The 23,535-nt window shown below is 35.5% G+C and overlaps 1 protein-coding gene and 1 pseudogene across 3 annotated transcripts in view; both read right to left on the reverse strand.

The window, feature by feature from the left end:
• ORC4 (origin recognition complex subunit 4) overlaps positions 1-23,535 on the reverse strand; it is an 87,095-nt gene that overhangs the window by 29,801 nt on the left and 33,759 nt on the right. For all 3 annotated transcript variants that reach the window (XM_072789129.1, XM_072789130.1, XM_072789131.1), the window contains exons 2-4: positions 21,976-22,049; positions 19,388-19,464; positions 18,533-18,623 (exon numbers count right to left, since the gene is read on the reverse strand). In XM_072789129.1, coding sequence (XP_072645230.1) covers positions 18,533-18,623; positions 19,388-19,464; positions 21,976-22,032 — 225 coding nt within the window. In that variant the 5' untranslated portion in view covers positions 22,033-22,049. The remainder of the gene's footprint in view (positions 1-18,532; positions 18,624-19,387; positions 19,465-21,975; positions 22,050-23,535) is intronic.
• LOC140611573 (solute carrier family 25 member 3 pseudogene) lies at positions 881-16,334 on the reverse strand (annotated as a pseudogene).

A 23,535-nucleotide genomic window follows, 5' to 3' on the forward strand; every position in this document is an offset into this window, starting at 1 on the left:
TTGTTACTATCCCTGGGTTTGCCTTCAGGCATTCACTAGGGTCTTGGAATGTATGTCCTAAGGGTTAAGGCAGGCTACTGTATACAGAGAAAGACCTTATTAAAGAAATGTATAGCTTGCAAAGAAAAAAAAATTACTAATAATAATACAATAATTACTACTAAAAATACACTAAGAGTGTTATACCACCTTAAATTGTTCAATTAAAAAGTTTCAGATTTTTATAACCACATATTCCTATGCTACATACTTCCTATTCTCTTCTTTTTTGAGTAGTGCTATCTTATTACAATTATATTGCAATATAATACACATCTCTTCACATTAATATTGCATATTTTTAAAACTTAAAAATGAATAGAACTAAAGAAAAGCCAAAAGGCTTTTTTTTTTTTTTAAAGTTTGATTCATGAGACACACACAGAGAGGCATAGACACAGGCAGAGGGAGAAGCAGGATCCCACTAGGGAGCCCAACGTGGGACTCAATCCTGGGACTCCAGTACCATGCCCTGAGCCAAAGGCAGATGCTTAACTGCTAAGCAACACAGGTGTCCCCAAAAAGCTTTTAAAAAGAAGAATAATGATAAAGAATTACTAATATTAAAGCTACCTCTACAATTAGAAAATAAATGGTCCCTCAAAATAGGCTATGTATACAAAAGAAAATTAGTGAAGATGATATTAAAAGTGAAGGCAAAGGATCCCTGGGTGGCGCAGCAGTTTAGCGCCTGCCTTTGGCCCAGGGCGCAATCCTGGAGACCCGGGATCGAATCCCACATCGTGCTCTCGGTGCATGGAGCCTGCTTCTCCCTCTGCCTATGTCTCTGCCTCTCTCTCTCTCTCTCTCTTTGTGACTATCATAAATAAATAAAAATTAATTTTTTTTCATTAATAGTTGGGTTTATTTCACCAGTGGTTTGAAACTCTTGCCTTAGGCAAGAATACTACAGTAATTATACCAGGAATAGACAATTTCCTACACTGTCAAATATATAAAAAAGTTCCTCTTGCACTTTTCTCAACACTGATCAACAAGCAGATTCAGTCCACATTTGCTTTGATCAATCTACTGAGTTAACCCAAGCTTCTTCTTCAGAGACTCTGGCATTTCAGGTGGAGGTGGGCGAGGGAGCCTGAAGTAGACCTTCACAGAGTCATAGATGAACCACTGTAGTGCAGTCAGAGTGCCAATCATGATGATACGGGCAAAGAGTCCCTTCCATACACCTTTAAATCCGAGTCTCTGAAGGACTTGAGAAGCACTGCTTACCTTTCTCTTTATTCAACACAGATACCACAGAATCAGCAGGATGAGAAACAATTGCACAGAAGACTCCAGCTATATAACCTGCTACAAATGTTACAACCAGTTGCTCTGCCTTTGAACATTCACTTTGGGGCTTGGGAACCACAAACTTATATAATGCTTCAACAGTATGTTCAAAGCAGGCAAATTTCATCATGGTGTATGGTATCTGTCTCATCCAGAGAGGAGCAACCCCCTTGTAGAATGCTTTTAAGCCTTCTTCCTTATACATTTTGGGAGCTGCATCCCTCAAGGTGTTGGCATAACCTGGTTGGGTTTGAATTCTAACCTTAGCAGCTTCCATAGGAGCCAGGGCAATGTCAGCAAAGAATTCAGCACTGAGAGAGGCAGCCAAATATAGTGATGTGCGCCAGAGATAGGCATTCTCCTCTCCAAGCATGTTGCTATACAAGACTTTGAAAACTTCATAAAAGCCAAACTTGCAGAGCCCTTGCATAGAATAGCCAATGAAAGTCGGAGCCCATCCTTTAGCCAAACCACGAACACCATCCTCTTTAAGTGTAACTGAGAATCCATTAAATATGCCCTTGTGAAGACAATCAAAAAAGGATACTCAAAAAAGACACTGGAACAACTGGTTCCATTTTGAAAAAATACTATTTGTATTTGGAACATTATATATGTCACTGCAACACTTTTGTGAAATAGAAGCAAATAACATTTTAAATTATTAGGTCTCAAAAAATAAATAGATAAATAAATAATTAGGTTTCACAAAAGGATATCAAAAATACTAAGTATTCTGGTATAACAAATGGAATTCTGCTTTGCTTGGATGGTTCAGCCCATTAAGCATCTAACTCTTGGTTTCAGCTCAGGTCATGATCTCAGGGTGGTGAGATCCTGCCCAGCATCTGGCTCTTTGCTGAGCACAGAGCTTGCTTAAGATTCTCTCCCTCTCTGCCTCTGCCTCTTACCCCATACTCACTCTTGTGTGCATGTGTGCTCTCTCAAAATAAATAAATCTAAATAAACCCCAATGGAATTCTACCTCAGATCATAGGTAATCTAAGTCCTCTTAAAAAGGGATATCTCAAAATATCAACTGTCATACTATGAAATAAACACCAGCTAAGAAGTGACATTCTTTATAGAGAACTGTCAGAAAATGAAGTGGTACTTCTTGGCCTTTAGAGCAAGTATGAGTCTACCACAAGACTTCATTCCCAGATTATACAAACATGGTATATCAAAGTACGGCCTTTACGACAGCTCCTTAGTAATCTGCAATGTTCTTCCATCCATTAATTGATATCTTACTTACATAATGGTTACATTTCCCTGGGTCTGATTATAGGTTTTAAATTATTTTATGGTTGGTAAATTGTTGAAAACTATTTCAAATTCTCTGCATAATGAAATGGCAGTAATAAAAACACATTCATTTTACATATGCATGAAGAAAGTTTTTCACAAAGGAAGATGGCAGTGGAGTAGGAGGATCCTAGGCTTGCTTCCTCTCATAAATACAAGTAGATAACCTATGAAATCATCCAAACAAATGAATGAAATCATCCAAATCAATGAAATCATCACCCAGAAACTGACCTGAAGATTGGCAGAGAAAGCTCCATAACTAAGGGTAGAGAAGAGGCCACATCAAAGATGGTAGAAATGCAGAGACTTATCTTGGGAGAGAAATGGATCGGAGCCAACGTGGTAGGAGGAAGCCACAGTCTCAGAGAAGTGAGACAAACACACAGGGGAGTACACAGGAAATGAATCCCCAAAAGATTGGTTTGGAAAGCTAGAGGGCCTCAATTTCTTGAGTTCTTGCAACCAGTGGGGCTTAAAGACTCGAGTTCCAAAGGTCAGCATGCTTGTTTCGAGGAGAATCTGAAGGACACTGGGGCTGCTCTTGGAGAGAAGGCAGAGAAAACAGTCTGCAGACATAAAGCAATCTAAAGAGTGCGTGAGGCACACAGTGCAGAGGTTAGTTGCTCATCTCAGAGTGTCCCAGGGAGAGGGTATTCACAGAGAGATCTCTGGGAGAAAAAAAATGAACTGACAGGTACCATTTACCTCCAACGCTCATCAGCATAAACACAGAGCTACTCAAAGAAAACAGCCTAGCACCCACACTTGCTACTAAACTTCCTTATACCAAGCCCAGCTCCATGCCATGGTGAATTGCCCTTCCCAGCCACTTTTGCCTCAGTCCCACCACAGTGGGGCCTCCCGCCCTCATAAGACTGGCTTAAACTCCTGCCAATACAACGTTGCCTCACACTTGATTCAGGTGATAGTGGTTAAAGGTTATCATTTTACAAGCAAACCAGAGCACATCTAGTTAAGATGAATCACATTCAGGCTAGGGACCAAATACATCCTACAAGAGGAAAAGAGCATCTGCAGATGACTGTCCTGAAAGATAAAGTAGCCAGGACAACACAACAGCAGAGTGCATGTAGCACAAATCCTCTGACATTCTCAGAAGTGCCAGGTCTTGAGGAAGAGAAGACACTACATGCAGGGCACTATAGAACCTCTTACTCATAAAATCATTGCCCTCCATCAGGGAACTACAAATCAAAACCACAATGAGATACCACCTCACATCAGTGAGAATAGCTAAAATGAACAAGTCTGGAAACAACAGATATTGGTGAGGATGCAGAGAAAGGGGAACCCTCTTACACTGTTGGTGGGAACGCAAACTGGTGCAGCCACTCTGGAAAACAGTATGGAGGTTCCTCAAAAAGTTAAAAATATAGCTACCCTACAATCCAGCAATTACACTACTAGGTATTTATTCAAAGGATACAAACAGTGATTCAAAGGGGCACCTGTACCCCAATGCTTACAGCAGCAATGTGTACAGTTGCCAATATGTGGAAAGAGCCTAGATGTCCAGATGAATGGAAAAGAAGATGTGGTATATGTATGCAATGGAGTATTATTCAGTCATCAAAAAGAATGAAATCTTGCCATCTGCAATGACGTGGATAGAACCAGAATATATTAAGTGATATAAGACAGTCAAAGACAAATACCACTATGAGTTCACTCACATGTAGAATTTAAGAAACAAATCAGATGAACATAGGGGAAGGGAAGGAAAAATAAAGTAAGAGGAAAACAGGGACGCAAACCATGAGACACTCTTAACTAGAGGGAATAAACTGAGGGCTGATGGAGTGGAGATGAATAGGGGGATAGCTAACTGGGTGGTGGGCATTAATAAGGGCACTTGAAATAATGAGCACTGACTATTCTATGCAACTGAAGAATCACTGAATTCTACCTCTGAAACTAATAACACAGTATGGGTTAATTAAATTGAATTTAAATACTTTTTTTTTAAGCCATTGCCCTCAAAAACATGAGACATAACTGACTTTTCTAACATACAGAAACAGATACAGAGACTTAGATAAAATGAGAAGAGGAGTTTGTCCAAAATGAAAGAAAAGGACGAAGCCATGGTCAGACATCAAAATGAAACAGATATAAATAACATTCCTGATGGAGGATTTAGAACAATGATTGTATGTATACTCACTGGACTTGAGAAAAGACTGGAGCACATCAGTGAGACCATTAACACAGAGATAAAGAATAACAGCAGAGATAAAGGGCTCAATAAATGAAATGAGAAACATGCCTGATGGAGTGAACAGCAAGCTGGAAGAAGCAGAGGAATAAATTAACGACCCAGAAGACAGAGTAATGGAAAACAATCAAGCTGAACAAAAGAGAAGAAAAAGAATTATACAAAATTAGAATACTTGGAAACTTCAGTGTCACCACCCAATATAGTAAATAATTATTATAGGAGTCCCAGAAAAAGAGGAGAGCAAAGAGGGTAAATAATTCATTTGAAGAAATAACAGCTAAAAATTTCTCACATTTGGAGAAGAAAATAGATATCCAAATCCAGGAGGCACAAAGAACCCCTAACAAAATCAACAAAAGTAGATCCACACCAAGACAATTATAATTCTTATAATTAAGAATAAAGAAAAAAATAAAAAGAGCAGCATGACAAAAAAAAAAAAAAATTACATACAAAGGAAATACCAAGAAGGTATCAGTGAATTTTTCAGCAGGAATTTTCCAAGCCAGAAAAGAGTGCTATGTTATATGCAAAATGCTGAATGGGAAAAATCTGCAGCCAAGAATACTATTTCCAGCAGGGTTATCATTCACAATAGAAGGAGAGACAAAGAGTTTCCGCAAAAACTAAAGGAGCTCATGACCACTAAGCCAGCCCTGCAGGAAATATTAAAGGGGGTGGGGTCTCTTTGAGTGGAAGAGAGAGACCAAAAGCGATAAGATGAAGGGAGGAACACAGAAACAGTAAAAATGAATATGCCTGTAGAAAAATAAGACAAGGAATTCACAAGAAAAAGGATGTAAAATATGACCCCATAAACCTAAAATGCAGGGAGAAGAAGAGTAAAGAATGGGTTCAAACTTGAACAACCATCAACTTAATACAGACTACTATACATGGAAAATGTCACAAACATAATGACAACCACAGATAAAAAATGACTACTAAATATGCAAAGAATAAAAAAAAAAGAAATCCAAAACTATCACTAAAGAAAACCAGCAAACCATGAAAAAGAGAAAGGAGAGAAAATCTTCAGAAACAAGCACAAAATAATAAAGTATCAATAAATACATATTTTTCAATATTTACTTTGAATGCAAATGGACTAAATGCTTCAATTAAAAGACAGAGGGTGACAGAATGGATAGAAAAACAAAACCCATCCATAGGCTGCTTACAAGAAACTCATTTTAGACCTAAAGATATCTGCAGACTGAAAGTGAGGGGATGGAAAAATATTTATGATGCAAATGGATACTAAAAGCCAGAGTAGCAATACTTTTATTGGAAAAAATAGGCTTTAAAACAAAGATTGTAACAAGAGACAAAGAAGGACACTATATAATAATAAAGGGGGCAGGGATGCCTGGGTGTCTCAGTGGTTGAGTGTCTGCCTCTGGCTCAGGGTGTGATCCCGGGGTCCTGGGATTGAGTCCCACATCAGTCCCCACAGGGAGACTGCTTATCCCTCTGCCTATGTCTTTCCCTCTCTGTCTCTCTCATGAATAAATCAATAAAATCTTAAAAAAAAAAAATAGAAAAAAAGGAAAGGAATTAAAAAGAATAATAAAGGGGACAATCCAACAAGATAGAACAATGGTAAATGTTTATATATCTAACATGAGAACACACCAATACATAAAAGAGTTAATAACAAATACAAATGAGATAATAATACAATAGTAAGTGACGTTAACACCCCACTTATATCAGTGGACAAATCATCGAAACAGAAAATCAATAAGGAAACAATGACTTTGACACACTGGACAAGAAGGATTTAATAGTCAGAATCCCATCCTGAAACAGCAGAATACACATTCTTCTTGAGTGCACATGGAACATTCTTCAGAAAAGATCACATATTAGGTGACAAAACAAGCCTTAACAAATTAAAAAAAAAAAAAATTAAAGCCATAGCATGTATCTTTTATGACTACAATGCAATGAAACTAGAAGTCCATCACAAAGGAAAAATCTCAAAAAACCCACAAATACATGGAGGTTAAATAACATGCTACTAAATAATAAATGGTTCTACCAGAAAACCAAAAAAGATATTAAAAAGCACATGGAAACAAATGAATATGTAAAAACAAGGGTTAATAATAGCCTTTGGACTCAGTAAAAGTGGTCTGAAGAGGGGCGATAGCAATATAGACCTACTTCAAGAAGAAAGAAAAATCTCAAGTTAACAACCTAACCTTACACCTAAAGGCATTAGTAAAAGAACAAAAAACCCCTAAAATCAGCAGAAGTAAGGCAATAAGAAAGATTAGAGGAGAAATAAATGATACAGAAACACAAAATAAAACCAACAGATCAATGAAACTGGGAGCGATTCTTTGGGGGGAGAAAATCCATAAAACTGATAAATTTCTAGCCAGACTTAACAAGAAAAAAAAAAAAAAACCCAAACAAATAAAATCACAAATGAGAGATAGCAAACACCAAAAAATACAAGCAATTATAGAAGGACTTACAAAAAAGTACATGCCAACACTGAATTAGAAAATATGGATAAATTCCTAGAAATTTATAAACTACCAAAACTGAAAGAGGAAGAAATAGAAAATTTGAAAAGACTGATCACCAGCAAGAAAACTGAATCAGTAATAAAAAACGCCCAAGAAACAAAAACTCCAGGGCCAGAAGGCTTCTCAGGCCAATTGTATCAAACATTTAAATAACAGTTAATACCTATGTTTCTCAAAATATTCCAAAAAACAGAAAAGGAAAGCTTCAAATTCATTCTATGGGAGCAGCATTACCCTGAAACGCAAACCAGATAAAGACACTACAAAAGGAGAACTACAGGCCAAGATACCTGATGAACACAGATGCAAAAATCCTCAACAAAATACTAGCAAACCCAAATCAACAACACATTAAACCATTCACCATGATCAAGTGGGAATTCTTCCTGGGTTGCAAGGGTAGTTCAGTATTTGCAAATCAACATGATAAACACATCAATAACCGAAAGGAATAAGAACTGTATGATCAGCAGACGCAGAAAAAGCCATCTGACAAAGTATAACATCCATTTAGGATAAAAATTCTCAAAAAAGGTGGTTTAAGAGGGAATATGCCTGAATATAATAAGGCCATATAAGAAAAACCAACAGCTAACAACTTCCTCAATGGGGGGAAAACTGAGAGCCTTTCCCCTAAGGTGAGGAAAAAGACAAGGATATCTACTCTCACCATCTTTTTTTTTTTCTTATAAGATTTTAGCCATTTACTTATTTTGGAGAAAGAGAGAGCACAAGCAAGGGAAGCAGCAGAAGGACAGGGAGAAGCAGGCTCCCCACTTGGCACTGAGCCCCATGTGGGGCTCAATTCCAAGACCTTCGAATCATGACCTGAGCTGAAGTGAAGGCAGATGCTTAACCAACTGAGCCACCCAAGCGACCCTCACTCTCACCACTATCATTCTTTTTTTTTTTTTTTTTTTTACCACTATCATTCAACATAAGACTGGAAGTCTAGCCACAGCAATCAGAGAACAAAAAGAAATTAAAAGGCAACCAAATAGGTAAAGAAGCAGTATAACTTTTCACTATTTGCAGATGACATGATACTACATATAGAAAACCCAAAAGACTGGGACAAAAAAACCTGCTAAAACAAAAAAATGGAATCAGTAAAGTTGCAGGATACAAAAATCAATGTAGAGAAATTTGTTGCATTTATACACCAATAATGAAGCAGTAGAAAGAGAAATTAAGCAAACAATACTATTTACAATTGTGCTAAAAATAGTAACATATAGAAGATAAACACAACTGAGGAGGTAAAAGACCTATACTCTGAAAACTGTAAAAACTAATGAAAGAAACTGATGACAACACAAAGAAATGAAAAGTCATTCCATGCTGATGGTTGGAAGAACAAATACTGATAAAATGTCTATACTATCCAAAGCAATCCACACATTTAATGCAATCCCTGTCAAAATACCAACAGCATTTCTCACAAAGGCTAGCACAAACAATCCTAAAATTTCTATGGAACTACAAGACCCTGAATAGGCAAAGCAATCTTGAAAAAAGAAAATCAAAGCTGGAAGCATCCCAATTTGACACTTCAAGTTATATTACAAAGTTGCATTAATCAAAACACTATGATATGGTAAAGAATAGACCATTAGATCAAGAGAAAAGAATAGAAAACCAAGAGATAAACCCTTAATTTTATGTTCAACTAATATCTGACATATCAGGAAAGAATATCCAACAGGAAAAAGATAGTCACTTCAACAGCGCTAGGAAAACTGGAGAGCAACATGCAAAAGAATGAAACTGGGCCACTTTCTTACACCACACACAAAAATAAACTGAAAACTGATTGAAGACCTAACTTCAAGACCTGAAACCATAAAAATCCTACAAGGGAGCACAGGCAGTAATTTCTCTGACGCTGGTCATACTAACTCCTTTCTAGATAGGTTCGTCGAAGCAAGGGAAACAAAAGCAAGAATAAACTATTTGGATCACACCAAAATAAATAGTTCTACACAGTGAAGGAAACAACCAACAAAACTCAAAGGCAAGCAACTGAATGGGAGAAGATATTTGCAAATGACGTATCTTATAAGGTGTTAGTATCCAAAATATATAAAAAACTGACACAATTCAACATCCAAAAAAACCCAATTTGATTTAAAAATGGGTTGAAGATAGGAACAGACATTTCTCCAAAAAAAAAAAAAAAAAGACGTACAGGTGGACAACAGACACATGAAAAGATATTCAACATTATTCATCGTTAAGGAAATGTAAATTAAAACCACAATGAGCTATCATGTCACACCTTTCAGAATGGCTAAAATAAAAACACAAGAAACAACAGGTGTTGCCAAGGATGTGTAGAAAAAGGAACTCTCTCGTACTAATTCAAAGGAAAATATGCCCCTCTGTGTTTACGGCAGCATTATTTACATTAGCCAAATGATGGAAGCACTCCAAGTATCTATCAATAGATTAAGGTATAAAAAAGATACACACACACACACACACACAACGGAATATTATTCAGCCATAAAAAAGAATGGAATACTGCCATTTGCAATGACATAGGTGGAGGTAGAGAGTATGATACTAAGTGAAATAAGTCAGTCAGAAAAACACAGATACCATATGATTTCACTCTAATGTGGAATTTAGTGAACTGTGAACACAAACTAGCAAAGGGAGAGAAAAAAAAAAAAAAAAGAAGCAAACCAAGAAACAGACTCAGACAGGAAACAAACTGATGATTACCAGAGGGGAGGTTGATAGGAGGAATGGGTGAAATAGGTGATGGGGATTAAGGAGTGCACCTGTCTCAATGAACACCAGGTGATTAAAATAAAAACTTTAAAAAAAGAGTTAAAACAAGTTTATAGCACCGTTTCCATTGAATTTACTTCAAACAAGTTACTATGATCTGCCTAGATCAGCTCTTACCTTTTCATGATGTGTTTGTGAGGTCTGAAAGAATTTAAGTGTATTAACATATGTGTTTTCAAATAATTTTAGCTCAATTCCGATGTTGCTAAAACTTACTGTGTGTAATAGGTAACCAATTGTATAATTTCAGTATTTTTCACATACAATGTCATCTTTCCAAATACTTTAAACTAATTATTTACCAAAAAAAAGTTGGTTATCCTACTTGGTAGGTTATCCTACCCAAGCAGGGTGACTAATATGGGTACCCTACTTCCAGTCTTTGTAGCTAACAATGTTATAAACATACTGGCATAGTTTATTTAGACCTGCCAGCAGCCAGGGATTTTTATGCTTATCTACTATTATTATTCCTAATATTTGTTTCTTTGGCTACAGTAATTTCTACATTGAAGAGTATTTTCATTTTCCAAATGACAGATTGTCATTTGGAATCACATCTGTTTTTCTTTTTTAAAAGATTTTGTTTATTCATAAGAGACACACAGAGAGAGGCAGAGACACAGGCAGAGGGAGAAGCAGGCTCCCTGCAGAGAGCCCAATGTGGAACTTGATCCGGGGACCCCGGGGTCAGATCTTGAGCCAAAGGAAGATGCTCAACCTGATGCAGGACTCAATCCCTGAACTGGGGATCACACCCTGAGCCAAAGGCAGACAGTCAATCACTGAGCCACCCAGGCATCCCTACATCTATTTCTTTTAATAAAATGTTTGAAATACAATAAGCCACCATAACGGCTATCTTTAAAAAAAAAATTTTTTTTAAAGATTTTATTTGACACAGAGCAAGCGCTCACATACACACGTGCCCACATGCATGCACTAGTAGGCAGAGCAGCTGGCAGAGGGAGAGGGCGGAGCAGGGAGCCCAATGTGAGGCTCAATCCTAGGACCCCGGGATCATGACATGAGCTGAAGGCAGATGCCTAACTGACTGAGCCACCCAGGTGCCCCACTAACTGTTATCTTTATCAATTAAACTGTAGATTCCAAAATTTTTGTACTTCAAATTGCTCGGTGATAAATATATCGTAATTTTATTTCTTATATTAAAATTTACATGAGAGTTCTTGTCTAAAACAATTTATGTCTTGGGATACTCTACACATAAACTACAAAAGTGAGAAAAGTTAAACAGTGCTCGTCAGCTGTCTGACCTCTCAATATCGGAGTGCAACAAGAATGAATCAAATAGTACTGGAACATCAAGTACAGGATTCTTCCATATTCTACTGAAGTCAGATTTGGTCAAAGCCCATCACAGGGCTCTGGTTTAAGATGTAGTAACATTAGGACAAAAATGCCAGCATAACAAGAACAATCTGTTTTATTAACTGAAAACTACTCCGTCTTAATGGCTATCATCTCCCTAAGCCCTGAAACGGTAGAAAAAAACTGACATAGGAGTTTATATAAAGATGGTATAACATGAAAGGAGATAGTAAGCTGATGAAAAAGATTAAATACTGCTGAAAATGTATATTTTAGAAAATAAATATTTTGGGCTCTTTAAGTCAGACTTAAATAAACACAAACAACAGACTAAGAAGGTGCATGACAAGGAGGCAGACTAGAAGGAAGGATTATTAGAAACTAAAATGCAGTATCACATTAGAAGCAAACAGAGGACGCCCGGGTGGCTCACCAGTTGAGCATCTGCCTTTGGCCCAGAGCGAGATCCTAGAGTCCCAGGATAGTGCTCACTTCAGCAGCACAAATACTAAAACTGGAGTCCCGGGATAGAGTCCCACATTGGGCTTCTGCATGGAGCCTGCTTCTCCCTCTGTGTCTTTGCCTATCTCTCTGTGTCTCTCGTGAATGAATAAAATCTTAAAAAAAAAAAAATTAAAAAAAAAAAGAAGGAGCAAACAATGGACGAGACGAAGAAAATCACACTAAAGATATTCCAGAATGCTGAGGGAGAGGAAGAAAAAGATGAAAAGAAAGAAACATGGAGAAATAACACAGAGAAATGAGATCAAAGGCTAATCCTAAGAAAGGACAAGAAGAAATGAAAGAGAATACTCAAAAATAAAATTATTTGTTAGTGAAAACAGACAAATTCATATTGAGGGTTTGTATAATATCAGTTAATTTTATCCTCAATGCTTAAACACAGCCTGTGAATAATAAATATAAGAGAAGGAAATAAAGGTATAAAAAGAAAGAGGAAAGGAAGAAATAAAACTTTCTTCTACTTGTAGATGACATGATTGTAGAAAATCCCAAAGAATTGACAAATTTTTAGAACCAATAATCAATTAAACCAAGATTGCAAGATACAAAACAATACACAAAAGTAATTTGCTTTCCTATATATAAGCAATGAACACTTGGAATCTGAAATTTAAAACATAGTACTATTCACATTAGTATCAAAAATATTTACATATGTAGGTACAAACCTAATGAAATATATAAGATTTATAAGAGGAAAACCACAAAACTCCAAGGAAATACCTAAGTAGATGGAAAGATAAATGGAAAGATAGCCCATGTTCATGAATGTGAAAATTCAATAGTTAAAGAAACCAATTTTTACAGTGTGATTTATAGATTGAAACTACAAATTAGCTCAAAAATTTCCAGTACTTGGAAATTAATATATTAATTCTAAAGTTAATACAAAAAGGGAAAGTACCCAGAATAGCCAAAACAATATTGAAGAAGCACACTGCCCAATTTTAAGACTTACTATAAAGCTACACTAATCAAGACAGGCAGAAATAGATGGACACAAATACAATTAACTGACATCTGAGAAAGAAGTGAAGGTAGTTCAAAGAAGAAGATAGCCTTGTCAACAAATTCTAACACAATTTAAACATTCATATTAAAAAAAAAAAAGAATCTAGACACAGATTTCAAAGATTTCAAATTGTTTTTTACACCTTTCAAAGAAATTAATTCAAAATCAATCACCAAACTAAATGTAAAACACAAAACCAAAAATCTTCTAGAAGGAAACATAGGAGAAAACCTACATCTAGGGCTTAGTGATTAAGTCTTAGATTTAACACCAAAGTCACAATCCATGGCTGATAAACTGAACTTATTTAAAATGAAAAAAAAACTGGGTGCACCTGGGTGGCTCAGTCAGGTAAGCGTCTGTCTTTGGCTCAGGTCATGATCTCAGGGTCCTGAGATTGAGCCCCGTGTAGGGATCCCGCTCAGCGAAGAGTCTGCTTCTCCCTCTCCCCCTAACCCTTTCCTCTTGGCTTGTGTGCATACACACGCTCTCTCTCTCAAATAAATAAAATCTTTAAAAAAATGAAAAAAATGCTTGCCAAGAAAAGGATTAATAGAATTAAAAGACAAACCGCAGATTCGAAGAACGTATTTGCAAAACACATATCCAAAATATACAAATAACTCTTAAAATATATCAATAAGAAACAAATCAACAGTTCAAAAATGGTCATAAAATACCAAAGATAGATGAAAATAAGCATATGAAAAATTACTTATTATACATAATTAGAGGACTGCAAATACAAACAGCATTGAGATTCCACCACCTCTCAACTGCAATAGCTGAAGTTAAAAACACTGAGAATACTGAGTGCTAATGAAGATGCATATGGTGACAAAAGCAAACGGTACAGTTACTTTGGAAGACAGATCAGTAGCTTCTTATAAAGCTAACCACGGTCTTAGCATATGATCCAGCAATTGGTGCTCGTAAGTTATTTACCCAATTAAGTTGAAGACTATGTCCGCATATATATATATATATATATATATATGTCTTTATAATAGCTTTATTCACAACTGCCAAAAATTGGAACCAAGATTTCCTTTAATAGGTGAATGCATCAACAATGCCACATTCATACACTGTATTATTATTAAGCAAATAAAAGAAATGAGACTGTCAAGCCATGAAATGACATAAAGAAATCTTAAACTCATATGACAAACGGAAGAAGTCAATCTGAAAAGGCTATATATTTTATGATTCAAACTATGTAACATTCTGGAAAAGGCAAAACTTATGGGGGACAATAAAATAATTAGTGATTGCCAAGGGTTGCAGGTAGGAAGACGAGTAGATAAAGCACAGGGGATTTTTAGGGTGGTAGAATTATTTTGTATGGCACTGTAATGGTGGATACATGACATTATGCATTTATTAAAACCCACATAATTGTACATTACAAAGAGTGAACCTTTATGAAAACCATGGGATTTTAGTTAATAAAAACATACTAAAATTGATTCATCAATTTAACAAATGTACTATACTTGGGGAAGATGTTAATAACAGGGGAAGTTGTATGTATGTGCATGGGGGAGTGGTTATAATAAGGGGGACTCTCTTTTATGCTTAATTTTCCTGGTAAAAAATAGATCTATTTTAGCCAATTTACTAATGAAATGGAGTATAGTTTTAATTTGTACTTAAACATCTTTGTAAGTGTTTACTAACTCTATTTCCTTTTTTTCTGAAACTTCTCCATCCGCTTAGGGACAAATTTCCAAGATGAAGTTCAGAATAAATTCAGGCATTAGCTGCTCAAGTTATATTTTTAGGCGTGACACGTTGACATACACATCACTACAATTCAACTTCTCTGTTGTAATGCCACTTTGTTTCAAGAGGCATAGTTTAGGATAGAATAGGTCCAATGTACTGATTTCCTAGAGTTCATTTTCTCAGAGTATCACTATGAGTTTCCTGAAAAATTAAAGCACTATCTAAAAATGTTTTCCTTTCTTCTTTTAAAAAATATTTATTTGAGAGAGACACAGAGATAGAGAAAGAGATAGAGCACAAGCAGAGAGGAGAGGGAGAGGCAGGCTTCCTGCCTGGCAGGGAGCCTGACTTGGGGCTTGATCCCAGAAATCCGGGATCATGACTTGAGCTGAAGGCATACGTCTAACCTACTGAGCTACTATGGTGTCCCTAAAAATGTTTTTCAAACATTTGTATGATGATATATTTTCCAAAGATCATAAAATAATGAAGATTGAAAAACAAATATCTTGTACTGAAAAAAGATCTAAATTCATATTAAGGAGTTTCTTTTTAAAGATTCTATTTATTCATGAGACATACACAGAAGCAGAGACGCAGGCTGAGGGAGAAACGGGCTCCCTGCAGGGAGCACGACTGTGGGACTCGATCCTGGAACTCCAGGATCACGCCCTGAGCCGAAGGCAGAAGCTCAACCATTGAGCCACCCAGGTGTCCCATATTAAGGGCGTTTACAAAGTATCAGTTTTTATGACCTAAGGTTAGATATTAGTCTGTCATATTCATACAAAGACAAAGAAAATCTACAAGTATCTAGACAGGGAAAAATCAGAGAAACACAAGCTCAAAACAAGTTAGCTGTTGTCGCCAGTGAAATTCACCAAATACTGGTTAACTTGGCTTCTAGTCACTTAGGCAGAATACACCTGTTTACTCTCTTGAAATTAGGTGTGACCGTGTGACACTTTGGCCAGTGAACTATGAGAAGATGCACTCTGTATCACCTCCCGGTACGAAATCCAACAAGAGTGTGTGTCCATTGTCCATGTTTCATCATGGTCCCTTTTCCTGCATCAGCACTTGCTGCATGACCTTGCACTTTTATGTTTTAGAGGTGGCTACTTTCCTTAAACCTTATAAACCAAATCCTGCCAACTACAAACTTTTCTTTGGGGCTTCCTCACCTCTCTTGGCCTTCAAAGAATTGAACAGAATTACAGCCTTGCTCTGGATTAGGCAATGGCTTAAGGGAATGCGTAGGCCACTAAAACTCTCTCCATATCAGCAATATGGTTGTTTTACCTTATCATTGGTGAGTTCACTGGAGTAGCACTTTTAATTTCCTTCAAGAACTTTTCCTTTACATTCACAGCTTGGCTGTTTGGTGTAAGAGGCCTAGCCTTCAGTCTATCTTGGCTTTTGACAGGCCCACCTCACTAAACTCAGTCATCTCTAGCTTTTGATTTAAAGTGAGACATGCAGGACTCTCCCTTTCACTTGAACACCTGGCGGCCATTTGGGTTATTATTTGGCCTCATGTCATTATTCTTGTATCTTAGAGAATAAGTAGGCCTGAGGAAAGGGAGAGAGATGGGAGAGTGGAAGGCAGTGGAACAATCAGAACGAACACATTTACCCATTAAGTTTGCCATCTTATACAGGCATGGCTCCTGGCACCCCAAATCAATTATAATAGTAACATCAAAGATCACTGATCACAGATCACCATGACAAATATAATAATGGAAATACCTAAAATATTGTGAAAGTTACCAAAATGTGACATAGAGACAAAACAAGCAAATGCTGTTGGAATAAATGGTGCCTGCATACTTGCTCAACAAAGGGCTGCCAAAAATCTTTAATTTGTTAAAACAAAACAAAACAAAACACAAACACACGCAGTTATCTGCAAAGTGCAACAAAGCAAAGCAAAATGAAGTATGCCTGCATAAACTAATAAAAATATGATATTTTTTTCCCTTTTTTTCTGGACTACAGACAAATGTTTCTTTTCACAGATGTATAATAATCTATTATGTGGATTAATCAATCAGTATTCTGTTGATGGCCATTTATGTTGTTTCTCTTCTTTCACTATTTAAAAATGGTGTTGCAATGGGTAACTGTATATACATTATTTCACAAGTATAAATTCCTAGAAAGGGTTGCTGAATCAAAGGGTATATTACTTTGTAATGTGGTTAAATACTGTCTCTTATTCTAGTTATGTCAATTTATACTACCCACAGGAACACGTGACTAATTCCCTGTAAGTTTACAATCTTAATGTTATCAATTCTATAGGTATGTCAACCTGGTAGACAAATTTACTAATGTATTTAATTTGATTTGTATTTAACAGATTTGTATTTAATTTTCTGTGACATTTCTGTACATATCCTTTCCTCAGTGTTTTTACTGTTAATAATATTATTGTTAAAAATTTAAAACATTCTACAGCTAAAAGGCATACCAGTCACATGGTTTACTGTCAAAACCACCCAAACAGTACTGAAGTCAAACATAAAGGAAAATCATACTAAAGAACTCAAGAATAAAGAAATAGTGGTTGTATAAAATGATGAGCATAAGCACTGAACAAAATTAAATACAGTCAAAACTAAAAGATTATTGTAAATGGGAAAATTCTTCAAAGATTAAAAAAGAAATTATCTAGATATATATTCTCACTGGAAATGGGTGATTACAGTAAAACCCTTGTTTCCTCACCTTACCTAATATACAGTCAACATTTATTACTTTAAAAACAATCATTTCTTTTTTTATTTTTTAAAGATTTTATTTATTTATTCATGAGAGAGACAGAGAGAGAGAGGCAGAGAAACAGGCAGGGAGAAAAGCAGGCTCCATGCAGGGAGCCTGATGTGGGATTCGATCTCGGAACTCCAGGATCATGCCCTGGGCTGAAGGCAGGCGCTTAACCGCTGAGCCATCCAAGGCATCGCAAAAAACAATCTTATTTCTAATTAACATAACTTTATCTAATAAACAATTTTACTTCTGCAAATAATTTTTAAAAAGTATGTTAGTGAGAAACCTAAATTCATTGCATGTAATATAGCAGAAAAGAGCTTTTACATAGCACAAGTACTGAAAATTGATAGTAATATGCAAGAGTATCTTTTTGAGATAACTAAGCAAGTAAGATAAAGAGGGAAAGTAGAAAAGAATTCTAGAACATGTAATTGCACATACGAAAAAATTACTTGAGTTAGGGTTGAACAATAAACAATAATACAATGAGGGGGAAAAAGAATGCATCGTATGACAGTTACCTAATTTATAAATAGAAATAATGCTTACCTTGCAGGGTTAGGGTAAGAAATAAATGATAACACAAATAAAAAGCATAAGGTAAGGTACAGAACATAGATGAAAGGCACCAAGAATGTGCTCAAAAAATGCTAATTTGTTTTTTTCTACTGGCAATCACAAACTCTTCACAGACAAAGGCCATGATGGAAAAAACATCAATTGAAAATCTGTTACTGTGGGGAAAAATAAGGTATAAAAGTTATGCTCAACTCAAATATATCACCCTAAGTTTTAAGGCTTTGCATGTCTTTGATGATTTAAAAGAAAAAAAGCAAACTTAACAAAATAATGAAAATAATAAAAAATATTTTCAGTACTGTCTCTTAGAATCAAGGCACGCCTACAGAAACAAGGATATACCAGAAAGCAATTTACCATGGTCTTTCCTGATCCTCGTGGTCCAATAATGAGAACAGAGTTACTTTCTCCATAGATAGCAGTTCTTTTTAGCAGCTCAATTAAGTGTCTGAAATGACATAAATAAGCCAAAATTTAAAAAGGAAGCTGGAGTAATTTGTAAGATAATACTATTTAAAAGTTGAATTTGAGTAGGCACAGAAAACAGGCATTCCCTTTTTCTCTTTGGGCGCTTAACTTATGCTCCAAATTGTCCTACACAGAAAAACACAGAAGAGAGGGTGGGTCAAAATGAATTTTCTGGAAACCTAAAGAGGAAACCAAGTAAGTCTGTAATATCCTGGCTTTATGATGGTATGGGACAAGAGACAACAGTAGTAAGTCTTGGGACCTTTCACTCTGCAGATGGCTGTCCAATATTAGGTGCAAAAACTCAGAATTTTCTCCATAATACCAGATGGCAGGAGCAACACAAGATTGAAAGGTAAGGAGCTTTTTCATTATCTGCTCTTGCTTTATAATATTGAGTTTCTATTAAAAAAAAAAAAAGAATTTTTTTATTCCTATAAAAATGTCAACCTTATTCAGATAAAAATCCGTGTAATATAAAAATCCACGTAATACAATTTTTGCAGGACGCCTGGGTGGCTCAGCGGTTTAGCACCTGCCTTCGGCCCAGGACATCATCCTGGAGTCCTGGGATCAAGTCCCGCCTCAGGCTCCCTGCATGGAGCCTGCTTCTCCCTCTGCCTGTGTCTCTGCCTCTCTCTCTCTCAAGAATAATAAAATCTTAAAAATAAAAATATAGTTTTTGCAAAACCTAAGGACATCTTTAAATAGATTTATAGCAGACAAAGGGATAGCTCAACTTACTTGTATTGTACTTGTACTCCAAATAAGTTACTCTGTGGGCTCTGATGACAAAATCTTTCCCGTAAAATTCTTTGTACCTGATAAAAACAAAGTGAATAAATATAAATGAAAATGTTACACATGAAATAAAAAATGAATGAGAATATACTTTTATAGCAATTAGAATTAGGTATTAATGAGCCTATTCAAACCTCCCTAAATAACTTGTCTTTAAGAGTTCTGGTACCATTTTCATGAATTGTAAAATTAATGGTTCTTTTTACCTATCTCAAATCCTGGAGGAAGAGTGAGAATTTACTTGTATGGTTCAACAAGAGAAATAATTACTTACTTTAGCCACATTGGCAATTTGAGGGTTGGTTTATTGCAATGTGAATAAATGAATACTTTACTTTGTATGTAACATCTAAGCCACGGAACAAGAACAGGAGAGAATCTAATAATGTAATCTCATCTAATAATAATGCTCATGAACCATACCTCAATCTCTAGAGACCAAACAAATCTAAACTGGCTTAGCTCAAGCCCTATTTATCTGCATCTGTCATAAAAGTCGAGATTCTAAGAAAATAAGTTTAAAAGTTCATATAGTTACTGAGGACCTATTAGAAGCAGAGCATGTTACTACTAAAGAGCATGATCCATGCCTAAAGAAACATTAGAAATAAACAGGAAAGAATACACTGAAAAAAAGTAGTAATTCAGCATTTAAGGAAATACTCGAGTACATGGAAGAAATTAGATTCAGCTCTATCTATAAAATGAGGAATCACTGGAATGAATTAAAAAAAAAATTCTTGGAAGGACCTAAATTTTGAATTTGCCTTAGAATAAGGCCTTATACTGAGTTGTAAAACATTGTCAGATAATCTAGCACAATCTTTAAAAAGACCATTAAAAGCATTCCTTTTCTGCATCTGCTAATACAGAAATCTTCCAAAGACAAAAACCTTAGGAGGCTATTTCAGATTTGGTCCCATCATCAGAAACAAGAAGTTTCCAAGATTATATGCTTCTCTCAGACTGACAGCATGGGACTGATCTTTCATGTATCAAAAAGATAAAATCTGAGTTCTGTTTATATGTACCAGAAGCTAAGCAAAGCAAATTATTCACTGGAGATAAAATAATCCTAACTACCTTTATTTAAGAAGGGGAAAGAATAAGAGAAGTGAGGCCAGAAGAGCCAATTATTTGATTTTAAAATTAGTTTTGAAATCTTAATTTTTTTGGTCTATAAAATAGAGACAATAATGGTTTTCTGGTAGGCCTATTCTCAAGATTAAATAAGGCAACTGACTGGAACATAAGTATTGTATAAACTACAAACACTTAAATGAGCATATATAATCATGTAATAATAATAATACTAATCATAATATGTATTCCTCTACCTAGATAAGATCATTAGAAATCAAAAAGATAAACCACAGTCCTTTTCTTTTTTAAACTTCATTGAAATCTAATAAAAAGGAATAAAATCTAAGGGATAAAGTGAAGTGAAGCTATAGAAAACAGTGAAAGGTTCAAAAATCTCAAAGTGATCTGAGACAAAGGTTAAACAGGTGTACACGTGTATAGAAATTAATCAACCTGCCTGTGAAAGATTTATGCCCTTTATTTGGAAGTAAATTACACTTCAGCTAAAAATTTTTCATGAAACAGAGTTAGTTAAACATTTTCTTTCAAAAAAAAAAAAAAAAAGTAAGGTCTTCCATGAAGGCATGCCAATAACACACATTTAATTTTGATGAGAAAAAACTATAGTTCTGGTCAAGTCAGATAACAGAAATGCCAGAACAGTTATTATATCCATGCCCTACTTTATTCCTTAAGATATATAGATATAAATATAGATGTGTGTTCAACTTGGAATATAGTATGGACTTAAAATAATATTAAATATTCATGATAAAAACACTCAACATACTAGAAAAAAAAGGCCAACATCCTCAACCTGATAAAGGACATCAAAAAAACCTATAGCTAACAACCCATCAATGGTGAAAGACTGAATGTATTTCCCCAAAATAAAAAACAAAACAATACTGTTCTTGTCATTGTTCTCAATATCATACTGAAAGTTCTAGCCATGGTAATTAGACAATAAAAAAAAATTAAAGTCAACCAGATTGAAAAGGAAGTTAAACTATATTTGCAGATGACATGCTCATATATAAAAAACTAAAGAATAAACTAAACATATTAGAACTACTAAGTCTGACAAGGCTGCAGGATACAAGATTAATATATAAAAATCAATTGCATTTAGACACATAACAAATAAATTAAAAAGCAATTCCATTTATAACAGCATCACAAGAAATAAAATAGGAATATATTTTAAAAAGGAAGTACAGAACTCTGAAGTAAACTGAAATTAGAACACATTTGGAAAGACAGGAGTCAAGTTAGGGTTCCAACTGTCTAGAGACTTACAAAGAATGAAAGTACAGTAAGACGTTCTCTCCCTGAGAATGGAAAGGGTGATTCTTCATGTTAAGGGGAGAATTCAAATTAAGATGACTATTTCTCTGATCAGCTTTACATGGTAACAGACTTTGAGGTTAATGAAAATGCATACTAACCTGTGAAAGGTACTCTGCATGTATTACGTTGTTACTCTTTGATTTACGACTGCTCATTTTAATACACTGAAATCCTTAAAAAACAAAAAAGCATGAATATAATACATTACTGGTTTATAAAGAGATGATTTAAGAATTTACTATTACAGAATCAAAAACACAAATTTTAAAACATGACAATGTCCAATTTCGCAAATTTCAAAAACTCTCAGCTGAATCTCTTGTGGTAATCATTTCACAGCATATGTAAATCAATCATGCTGTATACGTTCAACTTATACATTAATGTATGTTAATTATTTCTTACTAAAACTGAAAAAAACTCAACAGTTCTTGTCTAAGTGTAGGCTTTGACATCCCAATACGACACAGTATATGGTTCTTACAGACAACTAATTCCTACCTTTCCTCTCAACCCAATATTCACATTCCCTTCCTTAACTTAAAAAAAAAAACAAAACAAACAAAAAAAACTGTATGCTTCTTTCATACAGAATGTTTCTCTCCTCATCCATTCCATAGGATCGTCACCTTCCAGAAAGCCTTCGCTTCCTTTCCTTTCTTTAAAATTTTATTCATTTGATTTGGGGGGGGGGGGGAGCACAGGCAGGCAGGCAGGCAGGGGGAGAGGGAGCAGCAGACTCCCTGCTCAGGGAGCCTGACATGGAGAGTTCATCAGTCCCAGGACTCTGGGATGACCTGCCTTCGGGCTGAGCCATTCAGGTGCCCCAAGCCTTCACTTTCTTGCTTTACTCATCAAACATACATAATCACTAGAGTAGGTAAAATGCCTCTTCTGTGAACATCCATTTAATTGCCTAAATTTCTCTTCATCCATAATCAAATTACATTTAAAAAGACTGTTCACTTAATTGTCAGTATCCTCAAACTAAGTACATTTTAAAATTCTGAGCATTTAACACAATATCCAAATAAAATCGGCAATGATAACATTAATGAAAAACATGTAATAATAAAAAAAGAGAACTTTTAAAAAATCCTTCTTCAAAAAATAAAATCCTTCTTCAAGGCAGTATATTCACAGATAAATATCTCTGGCTAAAAATCTAATTTTCTTAGCACTGATTTCCAATAGCAATCCTTTACTAGTCTGGTAATAAGAACCTAAGCAGTGGTTACTTATATACCAGGAATTGTTAAAAGTGCTTTGCATTTAACTCATTTAATAACTTAATGACTCATATTTATTAATTTTACATACTGACAATTAGTTGCCAACCCCTCGGATGCTGTTTTATTCTTTTTTGGAAAGCTAACAGGATAGCATCTGAGCAAGGCCTTGACAGACAGCAAGGAAATCTGTCTCCCCCTTACTATATAACCCATGTAGCCAGGGCCTAAACTCCGTAGGGCTTCTGGCTCCAAGCTCCCACATTGGAAACTCAAGAACAGAGTAGTCAATTGTTGTTTTATCACATAAGAATACTTTTTCTTAGAAGAAGAGCAGTCTTCTCAGCTGCCCTAGGGTACACCTTCTAGCAGCCTAATACCTATGCAAGGCACTCTGAGAATCTTCACATTAATTATTTTTACTTTATT

The sequence above is a fragment of the Canis lupus genome, chromosome 20 (genome assembly GCF_048164855.1).
Source record: "Canis lupus baileyi chromosome 20, mCanLup2.hap1, whole genome shotgun sequence".
Lineage (NCBI taxonomy): Eukaryota > Metazoa > Chordata > Mammalia > Carnivora > Canidae > Canis > Canis lupus.